General features: G+C 44.9%; 1 protein-coding gene across 2 annotated transcripts in view; it reads left to right on the top strand.

Annotated features, from left to right (window-relative positions):
- Hlf (HLF transcription factor, PAR bZIP family member) overlaps positions 1-22,233 on the top strand; it is a 55,100-nt gene that overhangs the window by 26,815 nt on the left and 6,052 nt on the right. For both annotated transcript variants that reach the window (XM_051195508.1, XM_051195584.1), the window contains exon 3: positions 18,892-19,112. In XM_051195508.1, coding sequence (XP_051051465.1) covers positions 18,892-19,112 — 221 coding nt within the window. The remainder of the gene's footprint in view (positions 1-18,891; positions 19,113-22,233) is intronic.

The following is a 22,233-nucleotide window of genomic DNA, read 5'->3' as shown; positions in this document are numbered from 1 at the left end:
AGGGTTTGTTTCACGTACAATTCCAAGGTTTAGACCATCACTGCAGGGAAGTCAAGGGTGGAACTTGGGCCTCATATCCGCAGCCAGGAGCAGAGAGAGAATAAACATGTTGATCCTTGATGGTTTACTTACTTCATCTAGCAATATCCTGCCTTATATAGTTCAGGATCCCCTGCCTAGAGAAGTGTGCTGCCCACCTTCAGGGTAGGTCTTCCTATATCAATGAACAATCAAAACAACCCCCCAATAGACATGCACATGGACCAACCTGATCTAGACAATTCTTTAATAAGATCGTATTCCTGGATGATTCCAGGTCCTGTCAAGTTGGTAGTAAAGTAACCACTGAGTCTAGCAAATCCTTACAAATGATTTTCTTTTCAGTCAACTCATTCCCATGGTTAGATAAGGATTGATTTTGATTGATATGGGGTTTTGTGTAGGAAGTGTATACCAAATAGAGTGTTATCTGTCAACACACTGGAATGACAAAGGGGATCGGAGGATCTAGGATGTTCTTGGTCCATGGAAATCTTGAAGAGGACGAAGATGGGACTTCTTTTTGGTGCACAGGTCCGATGGTCATCAGATAGGAGATCTGAAAGAGAGCCACAGTCGTTGATGATTCAGCTGCTTCATGACAACTCAGTGCTGAGTTTCTATTTACCAAGAAGTGCACAGACCTCACCTTGTGTCTGTGAAAGAAAAAACAGGTTTTGTCCCATGAAGATTTCTGCACAGACTACATTATGCAGAAGCCAGATGGGTTCACTTGGCTAATCTTAGTGCAAGCTGGGAAACTTCAACTGAAATAACACATTTCTAAGAAATTGTCTGGTGTGGAATATTGTTCTCATGTATGTATAATAGAGTGGCATGGCTATAGGGCAAAGCTGAACCACTATATGCTTAGATATATGTATGAGGATTTGCCCATACCCCTCTTTCCTGTTTATTGACATATTAAGAAAAGACCTAAGGCACCCCCTCATTTTTCTTGCTTGCTGTATCAATGGCTGGTAAACAGTTTTTCTCTGATGAAAGACTTGAAAGCCCAAGTAGGCCTTCCTCCAAATCTTGCCTTCCATCTGAATATTAAAATCAGATGGATCCACCATGACTGTCAGATTAGAGATATCTGTAATAGATACGTGGCTCTGTAGTGTTTCCTTTCCTACTGTCTCAGGGACCTGATGATGGAGCTATACCTTTTTCATGATGTCCTCCCTGCTCTGAAGAAAGCACCAGGTACATACCAGTTAGCACAAGAAGATGTGGGCATTGAATACAAGCATGAAACTAACCTGCCCAGCAGTAAGTGCATTAGAGATTGTGAACCCTGAGATCTTGGAAACAGGCAATTCATTTCGTTTAGGCAACAGTTGAGCCTGTGGAATTAATTTGTTTTGTTCTCTGAGATCCATATTCCTGACTGAGCCAGCCACCAACCCCTACCCCCAGAACTCTCACCACCTAACAACACAATCTTTCGGAATTATAAGCAACAAATATATAGATCATTATCCTGTGGTGTTTTCACAGCCTATGGGACAGATGTCCCTGATAGTAGACCATAGGAGATGTCTCTACAGGTATTTCCCTTGCCATTCTTCATTCTTCCATAGCATCTCTAGACCTAGATATAAAAATCACATAAAAAGATGGCATAGCACCATTAGGCCACAGATTTACTAGACAGTGAAAAGATGTACCTTTATCAAACTAGGTTTTTCAGCCTATTAAGATGCTCTTATGAGCAAGCGCCTCTCTGAACTTTCCCACAGAGAGGCAGACACCTAACTTCCCACGACATATGTGAGAGCCCCAGCATTCCTGCCTCGTGCAGGAGCCATGTGAGTGGTGCTTGAAGGAAATCATCTGGCATTGGCTGTGTGTGTTAATTATGTCTTTCATGGTCTTGGGCGTGTGGGAGTGGATGTGTAGAAAGGAAGGACTTTGGATTTAGCCTTGACTTTGAATATGGCCTCTTTCAACACACTGTTTAACCTTCAGTGATGGACTTCATTTGCTCAGTTGCATTGTTTGTCTGTTTGGTTGGCTTAGTTTATTTAAAAGATAGAATCTGGCTACTAGCCCAGACCGGGCTTGAACTTGCCACCCACCCTCTTGTCTCCACTTCCCAGTGCTTTTGCAGGTATGCACCTCCACACTCCACTTGTACTGTTTCCTGGAGGTGCTTTGGTAGCTGCTCGGTGTGGAGGCATGGTAACTGCTCACAAGTGACCAACGGTGCACTGAGAAAGCTCTCTCTTTGCTCAGCCCCATTTCTGTTTTGTGAAAAAGCTGGTAGCCTTTTCTAAGTATACTGCCCCAAGTCCCCTCTTCTGCCTGTCCCTAAAGAGTTAAGGCTCCTTCCCTGGGAACTTTTCTTTGACTTTCTTGTTGCTGTGTGTTCCCTCCTGGAGAGGCCTCAAGATCGGTATGTCTGTCACTGGTTAACGGGGCTCTTCAGACATCTAAATCTACCCGTAAAATTGAGGCACCTGTCCTTGCAGCTTCTCCATCAGATGTCCCTAGGCAGACTGGGCCACCAGACTCTGCCTCTTCCCCTGAATGTGTCCTCTCTGCCTGTTCCTTCCCTGGTGAATGATAACAACTCCTGCCCAGGTGTCCACATTAGTATCAACCTCTCTTTCTCCTCTTCCCATCCAGTTGGCTACAAGGCACACTTACCCCACATCAATACCATCTTCTGCCCCTAGTGTGTGTGGACCCTCACCTGTTCTGATTCTCCTCTAACTCTGCCACCACGCAATAGCTGCATCCATCTTCCAGAAAAGAGCCCTGCACATGTTGTTCTTATCTCCCCAGCTGGCCCCCATCTCCTGGATGGTAACAATCTGAATATCTCTAACTAGTCTTTGCTCTCAGTCCACACCCCTTGCCCCTGAGCTCCAGCTGTTCCCCAACTCCTGTGTCTGGAGTCTTCTTTTGTTCTGTTCCTTTCCTTTGATCTTTATCTCTTTATTTTCTGGCCAGTTTCCAGACTTGGTCTAGCATAGATGCCAGCTCCCTTTGAAAAGTGGTTCCTAATGTCCTGTAGTCCCTCTAAAGAGATAGATTAACAACTAACCTTTCGACCATAACCCTTGCCTCTTTGGACAGAGTTCTTTCAATCACTTAACACACTGAGCTCTAATCATCCGTGTACTTACCAGTCTCCACAGCCAGACTGCGTGTTCCTAGAGTTTAGATTTCCTTTTTATGTTCTCAGAATCCAGTCCACAATAGGCACCCAACAAAAGTACTTAAAGCAAGCAAGCAAACACACACACACACACACACACACACACACACACATACACGTATATATTATTTTATCAGCAAGCCTTTGTTACTCTCATGTGTAAGTCATAGCTATGGTCTTGCCTGAAAAGACTTGCAATGAAGTCTGGGGCTGGTAATTACTTAAAAGTCAAGAGTCGCTTAACATGATAGAAACTCCAGACTGGCACATGTTAAGTGCAAAATAGCATACATAGTAACCCAAGAGAGATCAGTTCACCCTCATTTCAGCTAACTTTGTCATAGTTCAGAGGAGGTGGCAGACTGGGATCGGGGCTTGTTAGGTGGAAGGACAAAGAGCTTGAGAGATGTGAAACACAAGGCAAAGGCAAGGCAACAAATTGTACGAGGCAGGGGCGATATGCCTCACCATGGAGGTTCTCCACTACCAAAGGGCTGGGACTGAGAGGCACTGGAAAATTATGGGCTGCCTTTGATCATGGTAAAGATGTTCTGTTGGAGTAGCAGATGGCAGAACGGCCAGGTACACATACAGCTTGGTTGTCTAAGTCCTATGTGAATAGACCTGCATCCAGCCCATGACAGGGATCCAAAACACAAAGGAGAGATTATACTGGATGCTTATATGACTCCACCCAGAGGGAGCCTTGACTATTCTTCCTACTTTTTATGTCATTATTTCATGCCAGAGCATCCTGAGGCTCAGGGAGTCGCCCCAAGGTTCCCATAACTGAGAAGAGGCCCTTGGAGTCCAGACCACAGCTCATTTCTCCATTTTTGCCTGAGAGTAGATGGTTAAAGTTTAAAGCCAGACAGCATTGAGAAATAGCCAGTTTCCGGGCACAAGGAGCACTGCAGGAAGGGTGAAGGTCAACAGAAGCTGGAGGTGATCCGGACTTGAACACATCCAGGCAGATGACAGTGAGGCTGGAGGCAGTGACTGGCAGGCTGTAGCTCATTTAGCACTCTGTGTGAACTTCAGTGCAGGGGAGTTGCCAGAGCACTTGGACAGAAACCAAGACAAGGAGGGTTGGTGGGGGTGGGGGGGGAGGAGCACGTTTACTTGTGGGTGCCAAACTTGGTGCCTCGTGCAGGGAAAACTTTGTGGCTCTCCTTGAGATGCCACAGACACACCTGAATGCTATTCATGCTATCCAGAAGTTGATGTTTCAGACAACCCTGTTTTCCATCCTTGTTTTTGTTTAAGCTGGGGTTGGGGAGAGGGCAAGGGTGTCACTGCAGAGAGCACAGGCCCTTTGCGGTTCGGTCCTAGGTTCCGAGGGGCTGCGAGAGCAAATACAATCTCTTCCTTTGTCTCCTCCCTCACTGCCCCCTTCTAAATCCAAACCAAAATCTGCACGTAGCCTAAAGGAAAACCATCAGTGTAATAACTAACCCTGGCAGCACTTTGTAAACTGCAGGTTTCAAATGACTAGGCCTGCACATTTCCACCAACTCCAGCGATTAAAGAGTCCCCGGGGACCTAGGCAGTGCTGATGTTAGTGCTGGGTATTGCCGCTGAAAACGGGAAGAGCCGCTTTCTGAAAATAGACTGCAGGTATGGGCCAGCTCATTTCCCAGCTCCATAAGGAGGTCGCCTGTCCTAGGGGGAGTCAGGTAGATTGCTTACTGGCTCAATTTCTCTACCTGTAAAAATGTACCCATTTAGTCCTACCCATTTCACATGGTTGGCAGAAGGGCAGAATGAGGTCATAGATGAAGGGCAGCTGATATCCAAAAAGGTCTAGGTGTTCATGTTGCGAGCAGAAGCCCTCCGCTCTTCCTCTGTGGAGATATGGTGGCATTGATGGCCATCGTCACCTTGCATACCACAGGGAGCTCTGTAGTGGGTTGACCCTAGTCTATCTCCATTCTTCCCACCCCACTGGACTCTTTGGCTTGTCCTTTACTATGTGGGGTTGTTGAAAGGCAGCTTAGAATGGCCATTCCTTACAACACCTCTGTCACCACCCCAGCCTTGGGAAGAGGGATAGGGCTGCTGCTCCCTTTCAGAGGGACCATTATTATGCCAAACAGTTGAGCCAGCTAGAAATTGGCTACCTGATTTCATCTTTCATTCCCCAGAACTCAATCCTACCCATCCATTCCTCACCAGTGCAGAGGAAACTAGGAAACTACCCCATTTCTGTGCAACTCCAAATGGTGGGGTGGACTGTGGACAGGGAATAGGTGTGGGATGGAACGGGGTGGACAGACATTGCTTCCCATCCCATCCATGGCAACTGCATCCAATTCTAGTGCTTCAGGGCTGCAAGATCCCAAATGGAACTCATGCTGGTACCCAGCACTGCTAGCACTGTGAGTTCCTCAGTGGCCTCCTGAAGGTCTGTCACAGTAACAGAGAAACCACAGAGCTGACTTCTGCCACTCTGGAATGCCCCCACCCAGGACCTCAAGAGGTTCTCAGCCTAGGGAAAAGGGTGCACCGTTGTCCTCTTCTTGATGATACAAATGGGAAGGCCCAGGGCCACACACATTCTGACCTCTAGTTGTAACATCTGTTCCCTCCCCACCCGCCTGGCTTCTGCCAGGCTGTGGTTGTGAGCTCTGGTCCCACCACTCAGCGGGTTCAAGAAGGCAGATTTTGCTGACAGCTCTGGCAAGAGGCCTGATGACAAACACCCTTGGAATGAGAGGCCTTGCTAATCCTCCAGGCCAAGCTCTTGCCAAGTAGAAGCTGCCAAGTCAAGTCAGGGCTACTCTGAGTACTGATACACCGCCCCAGGGCAAAGTGCTTGTCCTGGGCACAGGGTCACACTTGCTGGTGTCTAACAGACTTAGCAAGGCTAGGACTGGAGGAAATGGATGCCAGGTGAGACGTTCAGGCTCCAGACCTACACAGGGCCTTCCCCTCTTTCTCTGTGTCCCATGGTTCCAGGGAGGTGAGCAACATTATCTGCCTCCCCAGTCCATAGTTGAGGGAATAGAACTCTTAGGGCTTAGTGACTGGCCAGAAGCATCAGAGCTCTGTGAGGGGAAAGCCCTGATCTGTTTGCATTTCTGATGAGCGATGCTCCCTCCTCTAGGATAGGTCCGCAGAGAAGGGTCCTAAACATGAGTGAGAGCCTCAGAATAGCATTCTACCCACACCACACATTAATCTTCATGCTAATCATAGAGTATAGACATAAAAGTCTCTTCCCCACAAAGTGACCTGTAAGCAAACGTCTTGTTTACATATAGAAGGTGTATGTGATGCTCTTCCAGAGGAGACAGGACCACAGTGGCAGGCATGCTAGCCCAGCGGGTCAGTGGTTGTCTTGACAAACGTGGTCCCTGCTCTCTGCTGTCTGCACAGGCTCACTACTCTAGAACCAGAGCAGAGAGGAGACAGAGCTGCGACACAGAGGCCAGGAGCATGGATGGAGGCTCGACTTTCCTAGGGCTTGTGTGCATGACAGAGGCTGTACCTGTGTCTTTGGATTGCCAGCTCTTGTCTAGGACCCATTGGGCTGGAGGTGGGATCTGAAGAGGCCTCTTTCTTCCTCTGCTGCCCATGAAAGGGAGGGCGAAGTAGAGGAGAAAGTATGCCTTTAGGGGAGGGGCTGGCTGGCTGGTGGCTGAGTTCCCATTGACTTGGGTGACTCAATGTAAATGGCCTCATCACTTTTTCTTCTGTAGGACACGAGACAGTATCCCCTGAGCAGGGCAGGCTGATGATTCAATGTGGTTCTGTTCAGAGAATCCCTAGCCCTGTCATGTTGCAGCACTATCCCTAGCTTGCCCTAGAGACAGAACTGGGCCTCGGGGCCCCAGCTGTGGTCTCTTGTCTGTTTCAGAGTGAAGCAGAGGAGGCAAACCTGACTTTGTTACTGGGCATGCCTGGCAAATGACACAGCATTTCAGAACTGATTTTGTTCCTCTGCTTTCCGTTCCTTTATTTCCAGAAACACCTAGCGAGTATGGATACTGATTCCTCCCTCAGAGAGATAACATGAGGATTAAACATGCTCTTTCTGAAAAGCCTGGTGGAAGCAAGAGTTCCACCTGGTTACCCCTCCGTTAGGAACAATGATGCTCAGGGGAGGGAGACCACCTGCTTGCCCCCAGGACACTGGGCATCCATCTTCACACTAGATGGAACAGCATAGTTCCCCTCCTGCTGTTTACACACCAGGGCTCAGATGGCTCTGCAGATTTACTGCTTACCCTCGTTTCTGCTGACAGCCTGTTACTCAGTGAATAGAGGTGTTGGATGAGAGCCTGGAGATCAAAGGCATCTTTACAGTGGGTCATTCTTCGTATTTATTCTGCAGTCTTGAGAGTGAAGACTTCCTGGCACCATGTCTGAGGAGGTCTTGAAGTGTGTGTGTGTGTGTGTGTGTGTGTGTGTGTGTGTGTGTGTGTGTGTGTGGAGATAGAGAGACAGAGACAGACAGAAATTATATATACAGAGATACAACAGACACAGAGAGACACAGAGTGCCCAGGATCCCAGGCTCAGGACACTTAAAAACATCCAAGTCTTGACAGGCTTCTAGTTCCTGAGCGAACAAAGGACCCTTTCCAATATAATCATAGGCTAAGCCTTTTCTTTCACACACAGTGATATATATATATGGACTACTGCATTATTGTCCATTCATTCCCCTGAGCTAGGCCGGTGAGCTGGTACCACCCCCTACCCCCATCCCCCCTACCCCCATCCCCACCCCGATCCTGCTGTCCCTACATCAGTGCGGTGGTTATAGCAGCCTCAGGACCATGCCCAGCTTTGTTGTCCTTGTGCCTGACATGTTGTGATCTGAAATCATTCTCATGCTGTGGGGCAGGCGTTCTTACCCAGAGAGGAGAGACTTCTCTCCAGCCCTGGGGTACACCTTTTCCATCTCTGTCTTTTTCTTTTCTTTCCTCCTCTGCCTTTAACTCCTTTCCCCCCTTTTCCACATCCTTTCTTTTTATTTGATCTGAATTTCTTCTTTCATTCACTCTTGTGTCCCTTCGTTGGTTTCTTCCTCCATCCCATTTCTTGACATCTCCTTGACACCCCCCCACACACACACACCTCCTTCTTTCTCTTCTCTTCTGACTTTCTAGCTCCTTAGGTGGTCTTACTCAGCAACATTTAGTGCAGTCCTCCTACAACACACCCAAGAAGACATGTCCACTTAAAACTAAAAGTTTTTATTTTTTCAGATTTTGAAAAGCAAAGATACCCCTTAGAAAACAAAATTAGTCCCTGTTCTAATGCTATAAAAATAATAATGCGGATGGGGATAAATACTAAGAGGGTGGGATGGAAGCACGTCAGAGGCTGGGGGGGGGGTGGGAGAGGGCACTGGAGCCGGAGGGAAAAATAATGCAAAGGAACAGGAAGGCAATGGAGGGAAGAATGTCGTGCGTGCGTAGGGACAATATCAAACGCCCAGACCTGAGGCAGTGGGCACTTGGGTGTGTGAGTGCAGAGGGAGGGCTAGTGTGGCAGAGGGGTCTTCAGTGTTGTCACATATGTGACAGTGGACTGATTCCGGAAGCTTTTATACCAGAGGAGACCTGCCTGGGTGTCTGCTTGCAGAATGTCTTCTGGCAGCTGGATCACATGGTTGGGGCATGGATGGAAGGATGGAGACTAGCTAGGAGGGGCAGAGGTTCCAGAGGTTCTGGAGAGGGATGGTGCTGGCTTAGAAACAGGGATGGGTGGATCTGTGTGTGAGTCAGTCTCTGTGACTGTAGAAGCTACATTTTGTTTTATATTTGTGGTTTTATATATAGACCACTCAGCAAGTTCTTTCCAGATATTATGCTAAACATTTTACCTGTATACATTGTCTCATTCCTTTTCACACGTTTCTCTCCCCTCCCTGGCTTCATGGCCAATGCTCTCTCCTCCTTTTGTGACCAAGGAAATCAAAACTCAGAAAGATACTATAAAAATATCTGTCTCTTTCCAACTCTTTCTTTCTCTCATTCTCCAACTCTCTCTCTCCATCTCTCTCCCCCTCTCTCCAACTCTGTCTCTCTTCATCACTGTGTAGCTCTCTGACTCTCTATGTGTTTGTGTCTGTCTCTTTGTCTCTCTGTGTGTCTGTATCTCTGTGTGTCTCTATCTCTGTGTGTCTCTATCTGCCTGTGTCTGTCTGTCTGTCTCTCTCTCTGTATGTGTATGAAACCAATCATTCCTTTCCCCAAAGACTTTGATGGGGCATGGCAGAGCAATTCATTCTGTTCCTCTATTCACAAGTGTCCCGATGCATAATAAACAGGTGGCAGAAGTGGAATTAGAAAGAACCCAAGCATGTCTCACTTCTCAGTTCAGCATTACTGACTTAACCTCTGGCTCAATGTGAATGGAACCATAAACATCCCCCATGCACAGTAGCTCAGTTCCTGGGTCAGTCATCTGCTGTCATGAGAATGCTAACCAGTTGCAAAAATTCAGGAACATAACGCAAGTGAGGATTTATTGTTCCCTCATCTGCATTTGCTGTGAGTCAGTCAGTGGCTGTTCTGACCTTAGCTGGACCCATGCATGTAGGCAGCAGCAGGTGATTGAGCTGATCCTCTGGCCTCTGCAGTGCCATTCGTCTTCAGGCAGGCTCGCCCAGACATGTGTGTGGTGATGACACATGTGCTACTGATAAAGAGACAGGAACCTGCACAGTGCTTTTAGGCTCAGCTGCAGAAACACCAAAGCATTCTTCCCATATTCATTTGGCCAGTGCAAGGTAGGAGACTGGTCCAGATTAGAGAGGCTTGAAAATAGATTGTGTCTGGGATTGCAAACCACATGGAAAAGTCATGGGCAGGAAAGGAATGGGACCTTGGGCCATGGGGACAAACCTGCACTTGTAGCGTGCTTATTAAAGGGAATTTCATACCCTGCTGTCAGAACAGAAACAAGTTGACCTGGACTCAGGGTCTGGGGAGATCCACATTTTAGGATATGCTTATGAGGTTTTTATTTAATCTCTGTACATTATGAAAACTCTCCTTATTGATCCTTAAATGTCATTATGGTCCCTCCCCTAAGGCAATAGGCTTCAGACATCCCAGAAAAAGGGATTTCCAGGAACAGGGGCATTTTATATTGAAGCAGTCAGGCTATGAACACCCAATGTGGTTTTCTCCTGAAATCTGGGAGGTGCCAAGAGAATGAAAGATGTTATTATGACCATCTGGGATCGCCAAGATCATAACAAGCAAACAGACCCAAACTAGTGTTGGAGAGAGAAGTAGGCATGAGAAAAAGACCTGAGATCAGGCTTTGGATCACAAGGCATTTTGCCCATTGGATGGAAAGGGATCCTGTTGGCCAATGTAAATATAACCTTTCCTTTTCTCTCAGCCTTTCTTGATAGAGGATGATTTCCCTCAGCTTCCTCATGCTTTTGGGTAGCAAACACTGAGCAATATATCTCTGTCTCCTTTTACATGGCTGCTTTAATCTAATGCCTGTCTACTTAGCTACCTCAATGAAGAGTACACCAGAGGGGTTGCCATTGTCATAACTAGCCTTGGGAACTAAGTAATAAATAAAGTGATTATTTATTACTTTGATGCAGAAAGGACACAGGCTGTTGCTATCACCCTTCATTGATGGCTTCCAGCTAATCAGCTATTTGAATAGGGCTGCTAAACTCTTACTAAAGAGGAGGCATGACAAGATTTCAGCTGGTATCTGTGGTGTCTGAAGTGAAGTCCAGTTTTGGGGTTCACCTCTATTCTATCCTTTCCTCCAGAATATTTCTTGACTTTTCTGGAAATGTCATTACAGGGCCTATAGCAGAACAACCCAGTGCCCAGCAGACTGTAGGATTACATGGTGGGGGTTGAACTTTCATAATTCAAATCAAACCTTAGAGAAACATCAAGCTGGAACATAGAAAATACAGGTGGGAAACACACACAGTTATCTTAACATTTTTTTTTTTTAAAGAGGGTGGCACATTTGAAAAAATTTAACATTCTCACTTCTGATTTAAAAACAAAAAACTGCCAATACAATAAGGGTGGAACTAACTCCCTAACTGTGAGACTGTGGTCCATCAGGCTCAATGGTGAGAGGGGTCAGCAACATTTTCCATTGACGTCTGAACAGTGGGATCAGCCATCTCGCCTCGTTCCACCTCATACTCCAGGTGAAGCTGATTCAGTGAGATTAAAACTCTTCAAAAGAAACAAGTGGGAATTATGAGCATTCAAAACAAGCTGTAACTGATCCTAGAGGTGGCTGGTAAAATTATTCACTACAACGTTAAGAGAAGTCAGACTTGCGAAAATTGTTAGAAGCAGGATAGGGGGAAAGTGGCTGGATATGAGCCTGGCATCTTAAAGCCAGTTCCTTTGTACACACCAGCAATAACCAGTTAAGAAATAAGGGAACTAGTAGTAACTGCTTGCTATAGAGCATTTAAAAATGAATAAACACTGAAATAATACATGCTTTTTAAGATTCCATCCAATAAAAATGGGATATTCACTATAATAAGGATAAGTGTTCCTGCATGGCTCCCTTGTGATCTTCACCCAAAACGCCTAATGGAGATTTTAAATAAAACACAACAAATGCATTCTGAAGCTCATCTAAAAGGATATATACAGGGGAGCAACTGGAGACTTTTTTTTTTTTTTTTTTTTTTTTTTACAAAGAACAATAATGGGGACAGAACTTGTCCTGTCAAATGTTAAGCCTTACCAACATCAGTCATTGGAATCAGGCATTTGGGAAGCATTAGTTAACATCCTTTTTATATTGTACAGGAAAAGAAATTCTGGGTGACTCAAAATAAACCAGTTACAGTTGTATTGAATAAAAGTACAGGGTTATATACAGATATATGGGCATACTGTGTACATATGTAAGATACACAGCGGACAATGGAAAATCTCTCAGTAGTGAAAAACTGTAGGATCATAAACAGTGTGGGAAAGCTGTTATATGTAAACCAGATGAGAAGAATCTATCGATAGTCTATAAAGTTTAATTTTAAAATTGAATAAACATAGGTACTTGCCACTGAGACTGGTGGCTTGAATTTGATACCTAAGACCCACATGGTAGAAGCAAAAACTTGCTCCCTAACATTGCCCCCTGACCTCAACTCTGTGTGCACATATGAGTCCACAAAATATTCACATAGGCTCACAAAATAAAACATAATAAAAGTATTCTTAAATTAATAAACACAATCTACTTCATTTTAAGTCTTTCTGAGAATTTCATATATGTATGTTATGTTTACATTATCATTTCCACTACTCTCTTTCCTCCTCCACTCTACCTGTGCTCCCAACTCCCTCTCAAATTCATTATTTAATTTCATACACACACACACACACACACACACACACACACACACACACACATCCCGCTAAGTCTATTTAGTGTTGTTCTTCCATGGGGTTAAGACTGAGCTCTTAGGACTGGATTGGGTAAAATGCTGGTGGCTTGTCCCTGGAGAACACATACTCTCCCTCACTCAGCAGCCATTAATTACTATAGCTTTTCATCTAGAAGTAGGGCCTTGTAAGATTTCCACTATCCATGTTGGCATGTCACCTGGTAGTGTCATTGTGCTGGTATTCCCTGTCATAGAGAGAGTACATAGTCTCATAGCAGACATTCTGATCCTCTCACTCCTCCAATCTTCCGGCCCCCTCCTCCTCCATGTTCCCGGAGCCATAAGTGTAGGAGCTGTGTTGTAGCCATAGGTGTAGGAGCTGTGTTGTAGATGTATCAGTTGGGGTTGGATAAAGCTATGAGGGGTACAGAGAAAAAGTTGGCACCCAGTAAATATATGGGATGATGAGCATGGCTAGTAATCTGAGAAGTGAAAATTTGTGCATACCAAACTGTCACCATTTTTTAAGTGAATGTTTAGTTATATGAAATTTGGACTCATTTATGTCTAAGTATGAATAGGATAACATTTTGGGCAAAATTTGAAAGTACATTCATCACAATATTCAAAAAAAAAAAATGTACTTGGCTTTGTGTGAGCTGCCCAGTTTCTAGGGATCTCCTATTCTTAAAAAAATGGCTGGGAAATTATTGAATAAATTACTATATTCAAACTATGGTGCAACACTGACTCATTAACACAAAATAGAGACTTGGGATGGAGCTGGGGTTGGGATGTCAACACTATTAACATGCAAGAGCCCCTGGGTTTGAGCCTTACATAACAATACATCGTATATTGATTGTTGTATTAATATTTTATGTTTTAAAATACTAAAAAAGCAATATATATGATATATAATTCCATTTGGGTTATACTACTTAATGTGTAAAAGCCAAGGCATAGTAGCATAGGGGTATAGCCCAGTTGTAGCATGTCTGTTTAGCATGTTGGAAGCCCTGGGTTTGATCCCCAATACCAATCCCTAAAGTTTTTCAAATGTTAAATATTCAAGGCATAAGAGCTTTGTATCAAGGTGTTCATCTTGGAGGTTTGGGGGTGGGGAGTTTTGAGAGGGGCTGTAGAGAAAAGAGCCATGGAAACTGCACGTTCACTTTCTTGACACATTTCTGCATTTGAGGTTTTGCTGTGAACATTTTTGATCATTTCCAAGTAAAATGTAACGCTCTGCTCAGTGTCAACAATTCTTACATTAGAAATCGGAAAGTCTATAAAGGGTAGGGAAATCTAACAAAAGCCTTTCTCTCTGTGACCTAATGACTCTTGAGAGTTTTCCCATAAAGGGGAAAAAGAACCTCAGCAGGAGGTAATTTAGTAGAAAAGATGGTTTTGTCTCTTTGTCCTTAGCACTTTCTGTTGACACTGGGGCAGCCATTTACTTGTGTTGTCCTTCACTTACATTTTCCCATTCTGCAGGAAAGGCTGACCTGCTTCTCTATAGAAAAGGGCCACAGAGATAGAATGCTAGAATAGTCTGTCTAAATGGGAAATGTCACTGTTAGAATGACCTTGGATGCAGGTAGAGAGTTCAGGGTCTCAGAGGCCCAACCAGAGAGAGAGAGAGAGAGAGAGAGAGAGAGAGAGGGAGAGAGAGAGAGAGAATTGCTCTTCAAAGATGAACATGAAAGCAGATATCATAACAAGGAATTGGATGGGTTTGAAATAGTTAAAATGTGAAGAGCTATGTGCTCCAGTGTGTGTGAGTATGTGTGTGTGTGTGTGTGTGTGTGTGTATCTACTCACACACATGCATGCTCCTGTGTGTAAAGCTTAAAAACATTGAAGATAACATAACAAACAGAAATCTGGAATCTGAAGGAGGAGTTGGAAATAATGGAGAAATTCTATTTGAAAAGCATTAAGAGATGAGTTGAAGCTAGGCATGGTGGTGCATGACTTTAATCCCAGCAAAGGCAGAGGCAAGAAGATCTCTGAGTTCAAAACCAGCCTGGTCTACAGAGTGAGTCCAGGACAGCCAGGGCTACACAGAGAAACCCTGCTTTGAAACAAATAGGAGCAAAGGGGTGGGGGTGGTGTGGGTCAGGAAAGAGGTGGGTAAGGTGCTGAGTAGGTAAAGGCACCAAGCCTGATGGTAATAACAATCTAAATTCAGGGATGACATAAATTTAATCCCCAGGACTCATATAATGGAAAAAGGGAACTGACTCCTGCAAATTGTCCTTTTACCCCCCCTCCACACACACACTAGAATATAATAAAAACAGGATAGGAGAAGAGAGTAGATGCCTATGATGTGTGTGGAGGCCTGGTGATAGGAATTAGGTAATACTGTTATTAAATTCAAAGACATTTCCTTCATGAAAAATAACATCCCTATAAGATGGAGAGGAGATTCCTTTTAAAAGCAAGGTTAGGGAGTCTAGTTAGGTATTACGCAGGGTCTCCATTTGTCAGACCTGAGTCAGTGATCTCCCACTAGCTCAAGTCAGCTGACTCTGTGGGTTTCCCCTTCATGGTCTTGATTCCTTTGTTCATATTACTGCTCCTCCCTCACTTTGATTGTACTCCAGGAGCTTGGCCCATTGGTTAGTTGTGGGTTTCTGCATCTGCTTCCATCTGTTTTTGGAAGAGGTTCCTAGCTTCTCTGGTGTGACTGGGACAATAAATGAGGCCACTGGCAGTGGGACCAAGATCTAACACTAATGCACAAACTGACTTAGTGGAACCGATTCCGTATGGAGAGATACCTTGCCCAGCCTAGACACAGGGGTGTAGGGAGTAGAAAAGTTCCTTGGTCCTGACTCTAGGAGATGATGGGACAGACTTAGCAGATTTCCTAGGGGAGGCTTTACCTTCTCTGAGGAGCAAATGGGAGGAGGGGGAAGAGGGAGGAGCAGGAGGAGAGGAGGGAGGGGGAACTGGGATTGGAATGTAAAAAAACAAATTAATAAAATAAAAATTTAAAAAATTAACTTAAAAAAAAAGGTAAGGTCAGGAGACACAAGATGAAATTATCACCATCCAGTATAGAGCTCTGCAGTCCCTAGAAGCTAGAGCTATGAGGCAGCTTGGCTAATGAGAAAACCCCATCATCTGCCAACGCCTCAGGGGCTGTCTCTTCCTTTTTGGCAAGCAGTACACAAAGAAAGCTCAAAGCAGAGAAGGGACCTAGAAGGTCATCTGGGTCATTTAGTTTTCAAGCTCCCTTCCAGGCCTTTTCAGAAACAGGCGTGCAGGGGCTCAGCTTCACTGCAATAGAAGCAACGGACTTCATGCTTCACCCTGGGGTGGGTTCTTAAAGAAACCTAAAGATTTCTTCACTCACAGGGGCTACCCTTTGGCAATGAGGCAGAAGAGGAGCTGAGCCAAACACAGCCAAGCTGTGTCCTCTTATTTCTTCCTCGGGCTTGAAAGGAGCAATTGTAAAACTCGGATGAAACCGGAAGTTAAGCTTTCAGGACTCCCAGCATAAACATTTGGTCTGTTATTAAGTTCACTTTCACCAGCTAGACAAAGAAATACAATCCACCCATTGTTCCATGGATGTTTGTGTAGTTCAGTGGCTTAGGCTGTGGAGGGTTCAAGTAGAAGTTAGGTTGTCTCCATTATGCCCTTTCTGATCTTTTTTTTTTTTTTTTTAATATGCTCCTCAATATCTTTAAAGCCACTGTTAAAGTGTGCCTGGTGTATTGCAACAGCCTTGAATCTGGCTCGTTTCCACCTGTGCCCCTTTGGTCCATTATACGGCCAATCTTTTTCTAAGGTAGCTATTTGTTCACTCCTCAAAGTCCTCCAATGACATTCAGTGTCATTTTGTCATGTCCCCACAGCTCACATTGCCTATGGTCACATTTCTTGTAGTTTTACCTAAACTTATTCTGTCTTTTGGTTCTGGGTTCCAACTACTGAAGACTATTTGTAGCTTCTCAAAAACACAAACCAGAGGGGTGGGGTTGTAACACAGTGGTACAGCAGTAGCCTACAGCGATCAAGGCCCTAAGTTTGATCCCCAGTATAAAAAGGAAGGAAGAAAGGGGAGAGAGAGGGAGGGAGGAACACACACACACACACACACACACACACACACGCACGCACATGCACACACACACAGAGAGAGAGAAAGAGAAAGAGAGAGAGAGAGAAATAGAGAGAGAGGTGTTGGGAGATATCTCAGTTGGTAAAGTGCCTATCACAAAACCAAGAGGGCCTGAGTCAGATCCCTAGAACCTATGTATAAACCCAACAGGGAGAGGGGATGGAGACGGGCAGAGACCCCTAAGGCTCGTTGGCCAGCTAGCCTAATTAAATTTATGAGTTTCAAGTTCAATGAGAGACACCATCTTGGAAAATAAAGGTGGAGAATGATTGAGAAATGACACCCATCGTCTACTCCTTGCCTCACATGCATGCATACATACCCATATGTCTGCACACAGACACTGACAAGTACACACATAACACAATCCATACATACTTATACTAAAACATATGAACTTAGTAGCTAGAGTACCTTCTTGTTGATTACTATCTATTCCAAGATGCAGCTGGACCAGGTGCCATCACCAGGATCGCCCCCTAACCTCATTTATGTTATGTATGGTTTTCTATATCTGAATGCACATGAGATTTACTTCCATCCTTCTACCACTACACTCTACCCTAACTGGCTAAGGATAGGTCTGTCTCTGTGACTTTATCTGGGAAACACCTGAAGTGTTCCTAAAACCCTGTAACTATCCATCCCAACATCCAGCATGCCTGGCATGTATCGATGCTCCATGATTGTCCTAGAGTTACTATTGCTGTGATGAAACACCATGGTGTTTTTCCCATGGTATTGACCTCTCCATAATTCTGGGGTCTACACTGCAACTCAGCTGCACCTTCACAAATAGCCTCTTCTAGTCTCTCTTTGAGGACTGATCTAGCCACCGAGTGGCAAGCCTCAGCTTCTCTCCATTAACCCTTCAATCCTGGAGCTTCTATTTCTACTGAAGGGGCACATTCACTAACGGCCTCACCTAGCTTTCCATGATGATGAGGCTCAGCTGGTCTCCATGACCCCTTCATGCCTTCGAACCCAGTACCACAAGGGAGACTCACACATACACATGGCCAGGTTTGACTGCCAGCATGAAGCACAACATTGGTCACCTGTGGAACATAGCTTCTCTGTGCTGACTCTAGAGGAGACATTTCTCAAAAGATTTCACTGCAGTGATGCTGGTCTCTTCTTAATCACCACAAATTTCTAGGCCCAGGTAGCCAACATTAGTTATCCTATTAAAGCAAAGGTTTCACTTTATGGTCTTGATCTCTAGTTAATAGCGGCTAATTCTTCAGCCTCAGTGGACAAGAACTACAGGTTCTTAAACTCAAAATATCAAATGACCCTGACAGAGTCTCTGAAACTTCATATGCCAGGCCTCCATAATCTACACAGCATTGTCTTCCAAGCTCCAGTAGAATAACCCACTGATCTCTGAGCACCCATTGTCTTTTCCAGCCCAAAGTACCAAAGTCTTTCCACAGTGCTCTCCAAAACAGCATGGTCGGGTCAGTCACAGCAACATTCCACCCTCTGGTATCAATTTCTGTCTTGGTTAGGCTAAAGAGGTGTTTTGGAGAGGAAAGTGTTTATTTAGCTTACCCTTCAACATTACAGTCTGTCATGGAAAGGTGTCAGGGCAGGAACTCAAACAGAGCAGGACCCTAGAGGCAGGAGTTGATGCAGAGCCCATAGAGGAGTACTGCTTACTGGCTTGCCCCTTAAGGCTTGCTCAGCCTGCTTTCTTATAACACCCAGGACCAGTAGCTTGGGAGTGGCACCATTCACAATGAGCTATGTCCTCCTCGCCATCAAACCATAGTGCACTTAAGAAAATGCACCATAGTTTTGCTCCAGGCCAATCTGGTAGAGAGTTTTCATCCACTGAGGTTTCCTCTCCCCAGAAGACTCTAGCTTATATCAGGTTGACATAAAACTAACCAACACAATGAATGTAATAGGACAATAAAAATGTGTACTTTTTTTTTTTAACTTTCTTCATCCTATTTGTGAACAAGTAGGCATGTACCTTTGAATTGCCTGATAAGATATGAGTCAATTAGTTCTGCCTGCTGTGTTCTCAGAAACACAGTGAAGACTAATAAGGACAAATGACAGTAGGGTCAGATGTAAGTTGGTTAAAGACCCTCAACACACCTAGTGAATCACTAAGTGGCTGTGTCCTGGGCCGGCTTAGAGTCAATGTAAATTAAAACTCCTGTGTTGTTCCAGGCCAGCTGTTGCCAGCAAACCGAAATACACCGAGTCCCATTGACCCTGATGCCATCCAAGTCCCTGTCGGGTATGAACCAGACCCAGCAGACCTTGCCCTCTCCAGTATCCCGGGGCAGGAAATGTTTGACCCTCGCAAACGCAAGTTCTCCGAGGAAGAACTGAAGCCACAGCCCATGATTAAGAAAGCCCGCAAAGTCTTCATTCCTGATGATTTGAAGGTAATTTGGAACTGGTAATCAGGCTGTGGGTAGATGGAGAGCGGGAGTAAGAGAACGTGAAGGGGTGATTCCAGGAAGGCTGCACACACTTGGAAAGGAAGGACCTGTGACTTCTGATTGTGTTTGTTGGCATGTGACTTCTTGGCACAGTAGGTCCTCTCTAGGAGTTTTCTGAAATATGCTTTCATGTCTTGATACTGATCAGAAATAAGGAGAAGCAGTAAAAGGCTGGAGAGATATTAAATCCCCAAAGGAAGCAAACTGGCTCCTCTTTACAAGGGATCCCATGTGTGTCGAGCCCAAAGCTTCCAAGGTTGCAAAGGAAAAATAAGAAATGATTTGACGAGGGAAACTGGACCTCAGTCTTCTGAGACATATTCCTTTGTTCGTTGTTTATTGATAGTGAACACTACCACTTCCCTGAGCGTCTTAGAGACTAAACAAGTCTGAACTCCGCCCTCCATATTGCTGACTCTGGGTGACCAGGATAGCATACTGTGGACAGAGATGCTGTCCTTTGTGTATCACCATGCCAGGTTCTCCTGACGTTATCTCAGTAGTTAGTTCTGACTGGGTTTTCCCAACTGTGTTGAAGGGGATGAGCCATTCATCCAGGGAAACAGACTTGCCTGTTTATTCTGACACATTTACCTTAGAAAGAGATATTCCTAAAATGACACCAGCATAGAACTATTCATGATTAGCTGATTCATAGTACTTTTTCTGTTCATACTTCTTCCCAAACATGAGAACAACAAACGATTATATATGTATGCAAGTCTTTGGGACCAAGTGTCGTTAGTCCTTTTTGACACCCCATCCCCATTGTCCAACCCTAAATATGCTTCCTATGTAGAGACACTCCTTAGGGAAATAAGAGTTTGGGACATTGTGTGAACTGATACAGGCCAGTCTTGCCACCTTTTTGTATCTGGAAAGAACACGGGAGGTAGATGTACAAAGAAGATCCAAAGACAATTCTTATGCCCACATCTGAGAACTCCTTAATTGCTGCAGAATGGGCAAGTGTCAGGGCTGAAGGCCAGAGTTATCCCTTTACAGTGGAGGATATGGAGAAGCAGAAAGGGGAACTGAGGTGAACTCTACTTTTAGAATAACACTGCTTCTGGAAAGGTCATGTTAGCATGTTAGCCCAGACAAGGGGCCCTTGCATAATGAATCAAGAGCTGTCACCCTACGAGTCAAAACCAAGAAAGGAAAAGTCCCAGAAAACCTAAACTTCTCAGGGCTCTGATGGTTAGACTGTAAGGGGCCATGGGATTAGGTTCAAGCTGAGTTAAGTACCTTCTTGCAATTGGATGCATTTCAGGGTCATGAGTTCCCAGTCATCTAATTCTGTGTATTTCAGAGTTTTAGCCCTTCACCTAAATCAGGAAGCCTATTCAGCTGGGGCTACTTCTTGACTGGAAGGTTGTTTGACAGGATACTACTGAGTAGTAGATTGAACTTCTAGTCAGACCTTCACAGAGGCTCCAAGTTTGCATGTTGAAGAGTGAGCTTACTTAATGGCCCGTGTACTCTTGGCAGCAAAGAGACCTTGAAAACCATCTGTGCTGGAATGATATGTATTGCCACTGTCATGGCCCGCCCTTTCCACATGATGGGTAGGAAACTGGCAGGAACTTTCTCCTTCAATGTGCCCTTAGGGGTATTTTTCAATTGCAGGTGAAGCCACAAGGCACCAGTCTAGAGAAGCAGGGAGAAGAGCTGGGAGGTGTTCTTTTAGCAGAGAGGACTGAGCTGGGATGTGTGTGTGTGTGTGTGTGTGTGTGTGTGTGTGTGTGTGTGTGTCCCTCAGCATTGGATGATAAGCAAACCAATAGAGTTGGGTGGAGCCTACCAAGAATGGTTTTCTCCACAAGGGCTTGGCTTTCTTCTTTGAAGTTGGCCTGTTGGGTTAGCATACATATGGAGGGAGAGCTGAATGATTACATACAGGGGCTTCCTAACTGATAACGCATAGTCACATCTATTTCTTAGCACTCTTAAGGGTCATTCATTCCCTTGACAGACATTTTTCAGAGGTTTAGGGGAGCCAACCTCAACACTGTATTCAGTCTCATAGAAAGTCTAGTCTGTAGAGAAGAAGGGAATGTTAGTCTGTTAGAAGTGGGAGGCATGAGTAGGTCCCTTCTGTCTGAAGGTAACCGGGTAGTGAGATAGCATCAGCTCCTGGCAGGATGGAACAGGGGACCTTGTGCCTATCATTCCTTCTAGAAGTCCTGCCTCCCTCTCTCTGTTCAGAATGATGAAAGGAGGCAAGCTGTTTTTTTCTAGGCCAGGGCATCCCTTCTTCCATCATTCTCATCTTCTCCACCCTTTCTTAATAGCTCTGCTCTCTGCTTTCCTCCTGCTTAAGAGATTTATTCTCCGTTCCACATTTCTGCTGACTCTCTGCATGTATGGGCAAATGAGTCTGGAACACCTTTCACATGATAAGGGGTATGAACAAAAACTGAGTTAAGTCTGGAAAGAACAGAGTAAGGGGAGTTGATCCTTACACTAAGATCAGTTGATTATTCCATGCTCCTTACAGATGTGGTCAGCATTATCACAGAGTGCCAAATCTATTCTACAGCTTCCCAAAGGCTTGTTCTCATGGGCAGCCTCACCTCTTGCACTGATGTTCCCTTGTGTGTAGGTTCTGATCTATTCTGACTCAGCCCTTCATCGGAATGTTCTTGGAAACTATACTCCTGGGCATATTGACAAGTGTGGTAGGCTTTCTGATACTATAAAGGGGTGGAATGACAACCAAGTGAGACAAACAGCCTCCATCAAAGCTGACTGCTTTACTATTGTGAAGATACCTTTGGTTCCCCTCACCTATGTGATGTCACTGGCTTTCTCAGGACCTCCCAGCCATCCTCCCTTCTTGCCATTCCCACCAGCTTTGAGAAGCACAAACAACAAATTCAACCGACAGCCACAGCATACCTGTCCACACTTGTTCATCTAGGTATTCCTCAAAGGGCTGCCTCCTCCCTAAGACAAATTCTCATGCCAGCTATTATGAAGATCACTTTTTTCCTCTTGTGACACATTATGAAATATAAAAGTCTAGAGACACTTTATGGACAAAGGTCAATCTTGTAACCAG

Source organism: Phodopus roborovskii, unplaced genomic scaffold (assembly GCF_943737965.1).
Source record: "Phodopus roborovskii unplaced genomic scaffold, PHOROB, whole genome shotgun sequence".
Taxonomy (NCBI): Eukaryota; Metazoa; Chordata; class Mammalia; order Rodentia; family Cricetidae; genus Phodopus; species Phodopus roborovskii.
This window is presented reverse-complemented; position numbering and strand designations above follow the sequence as displayed.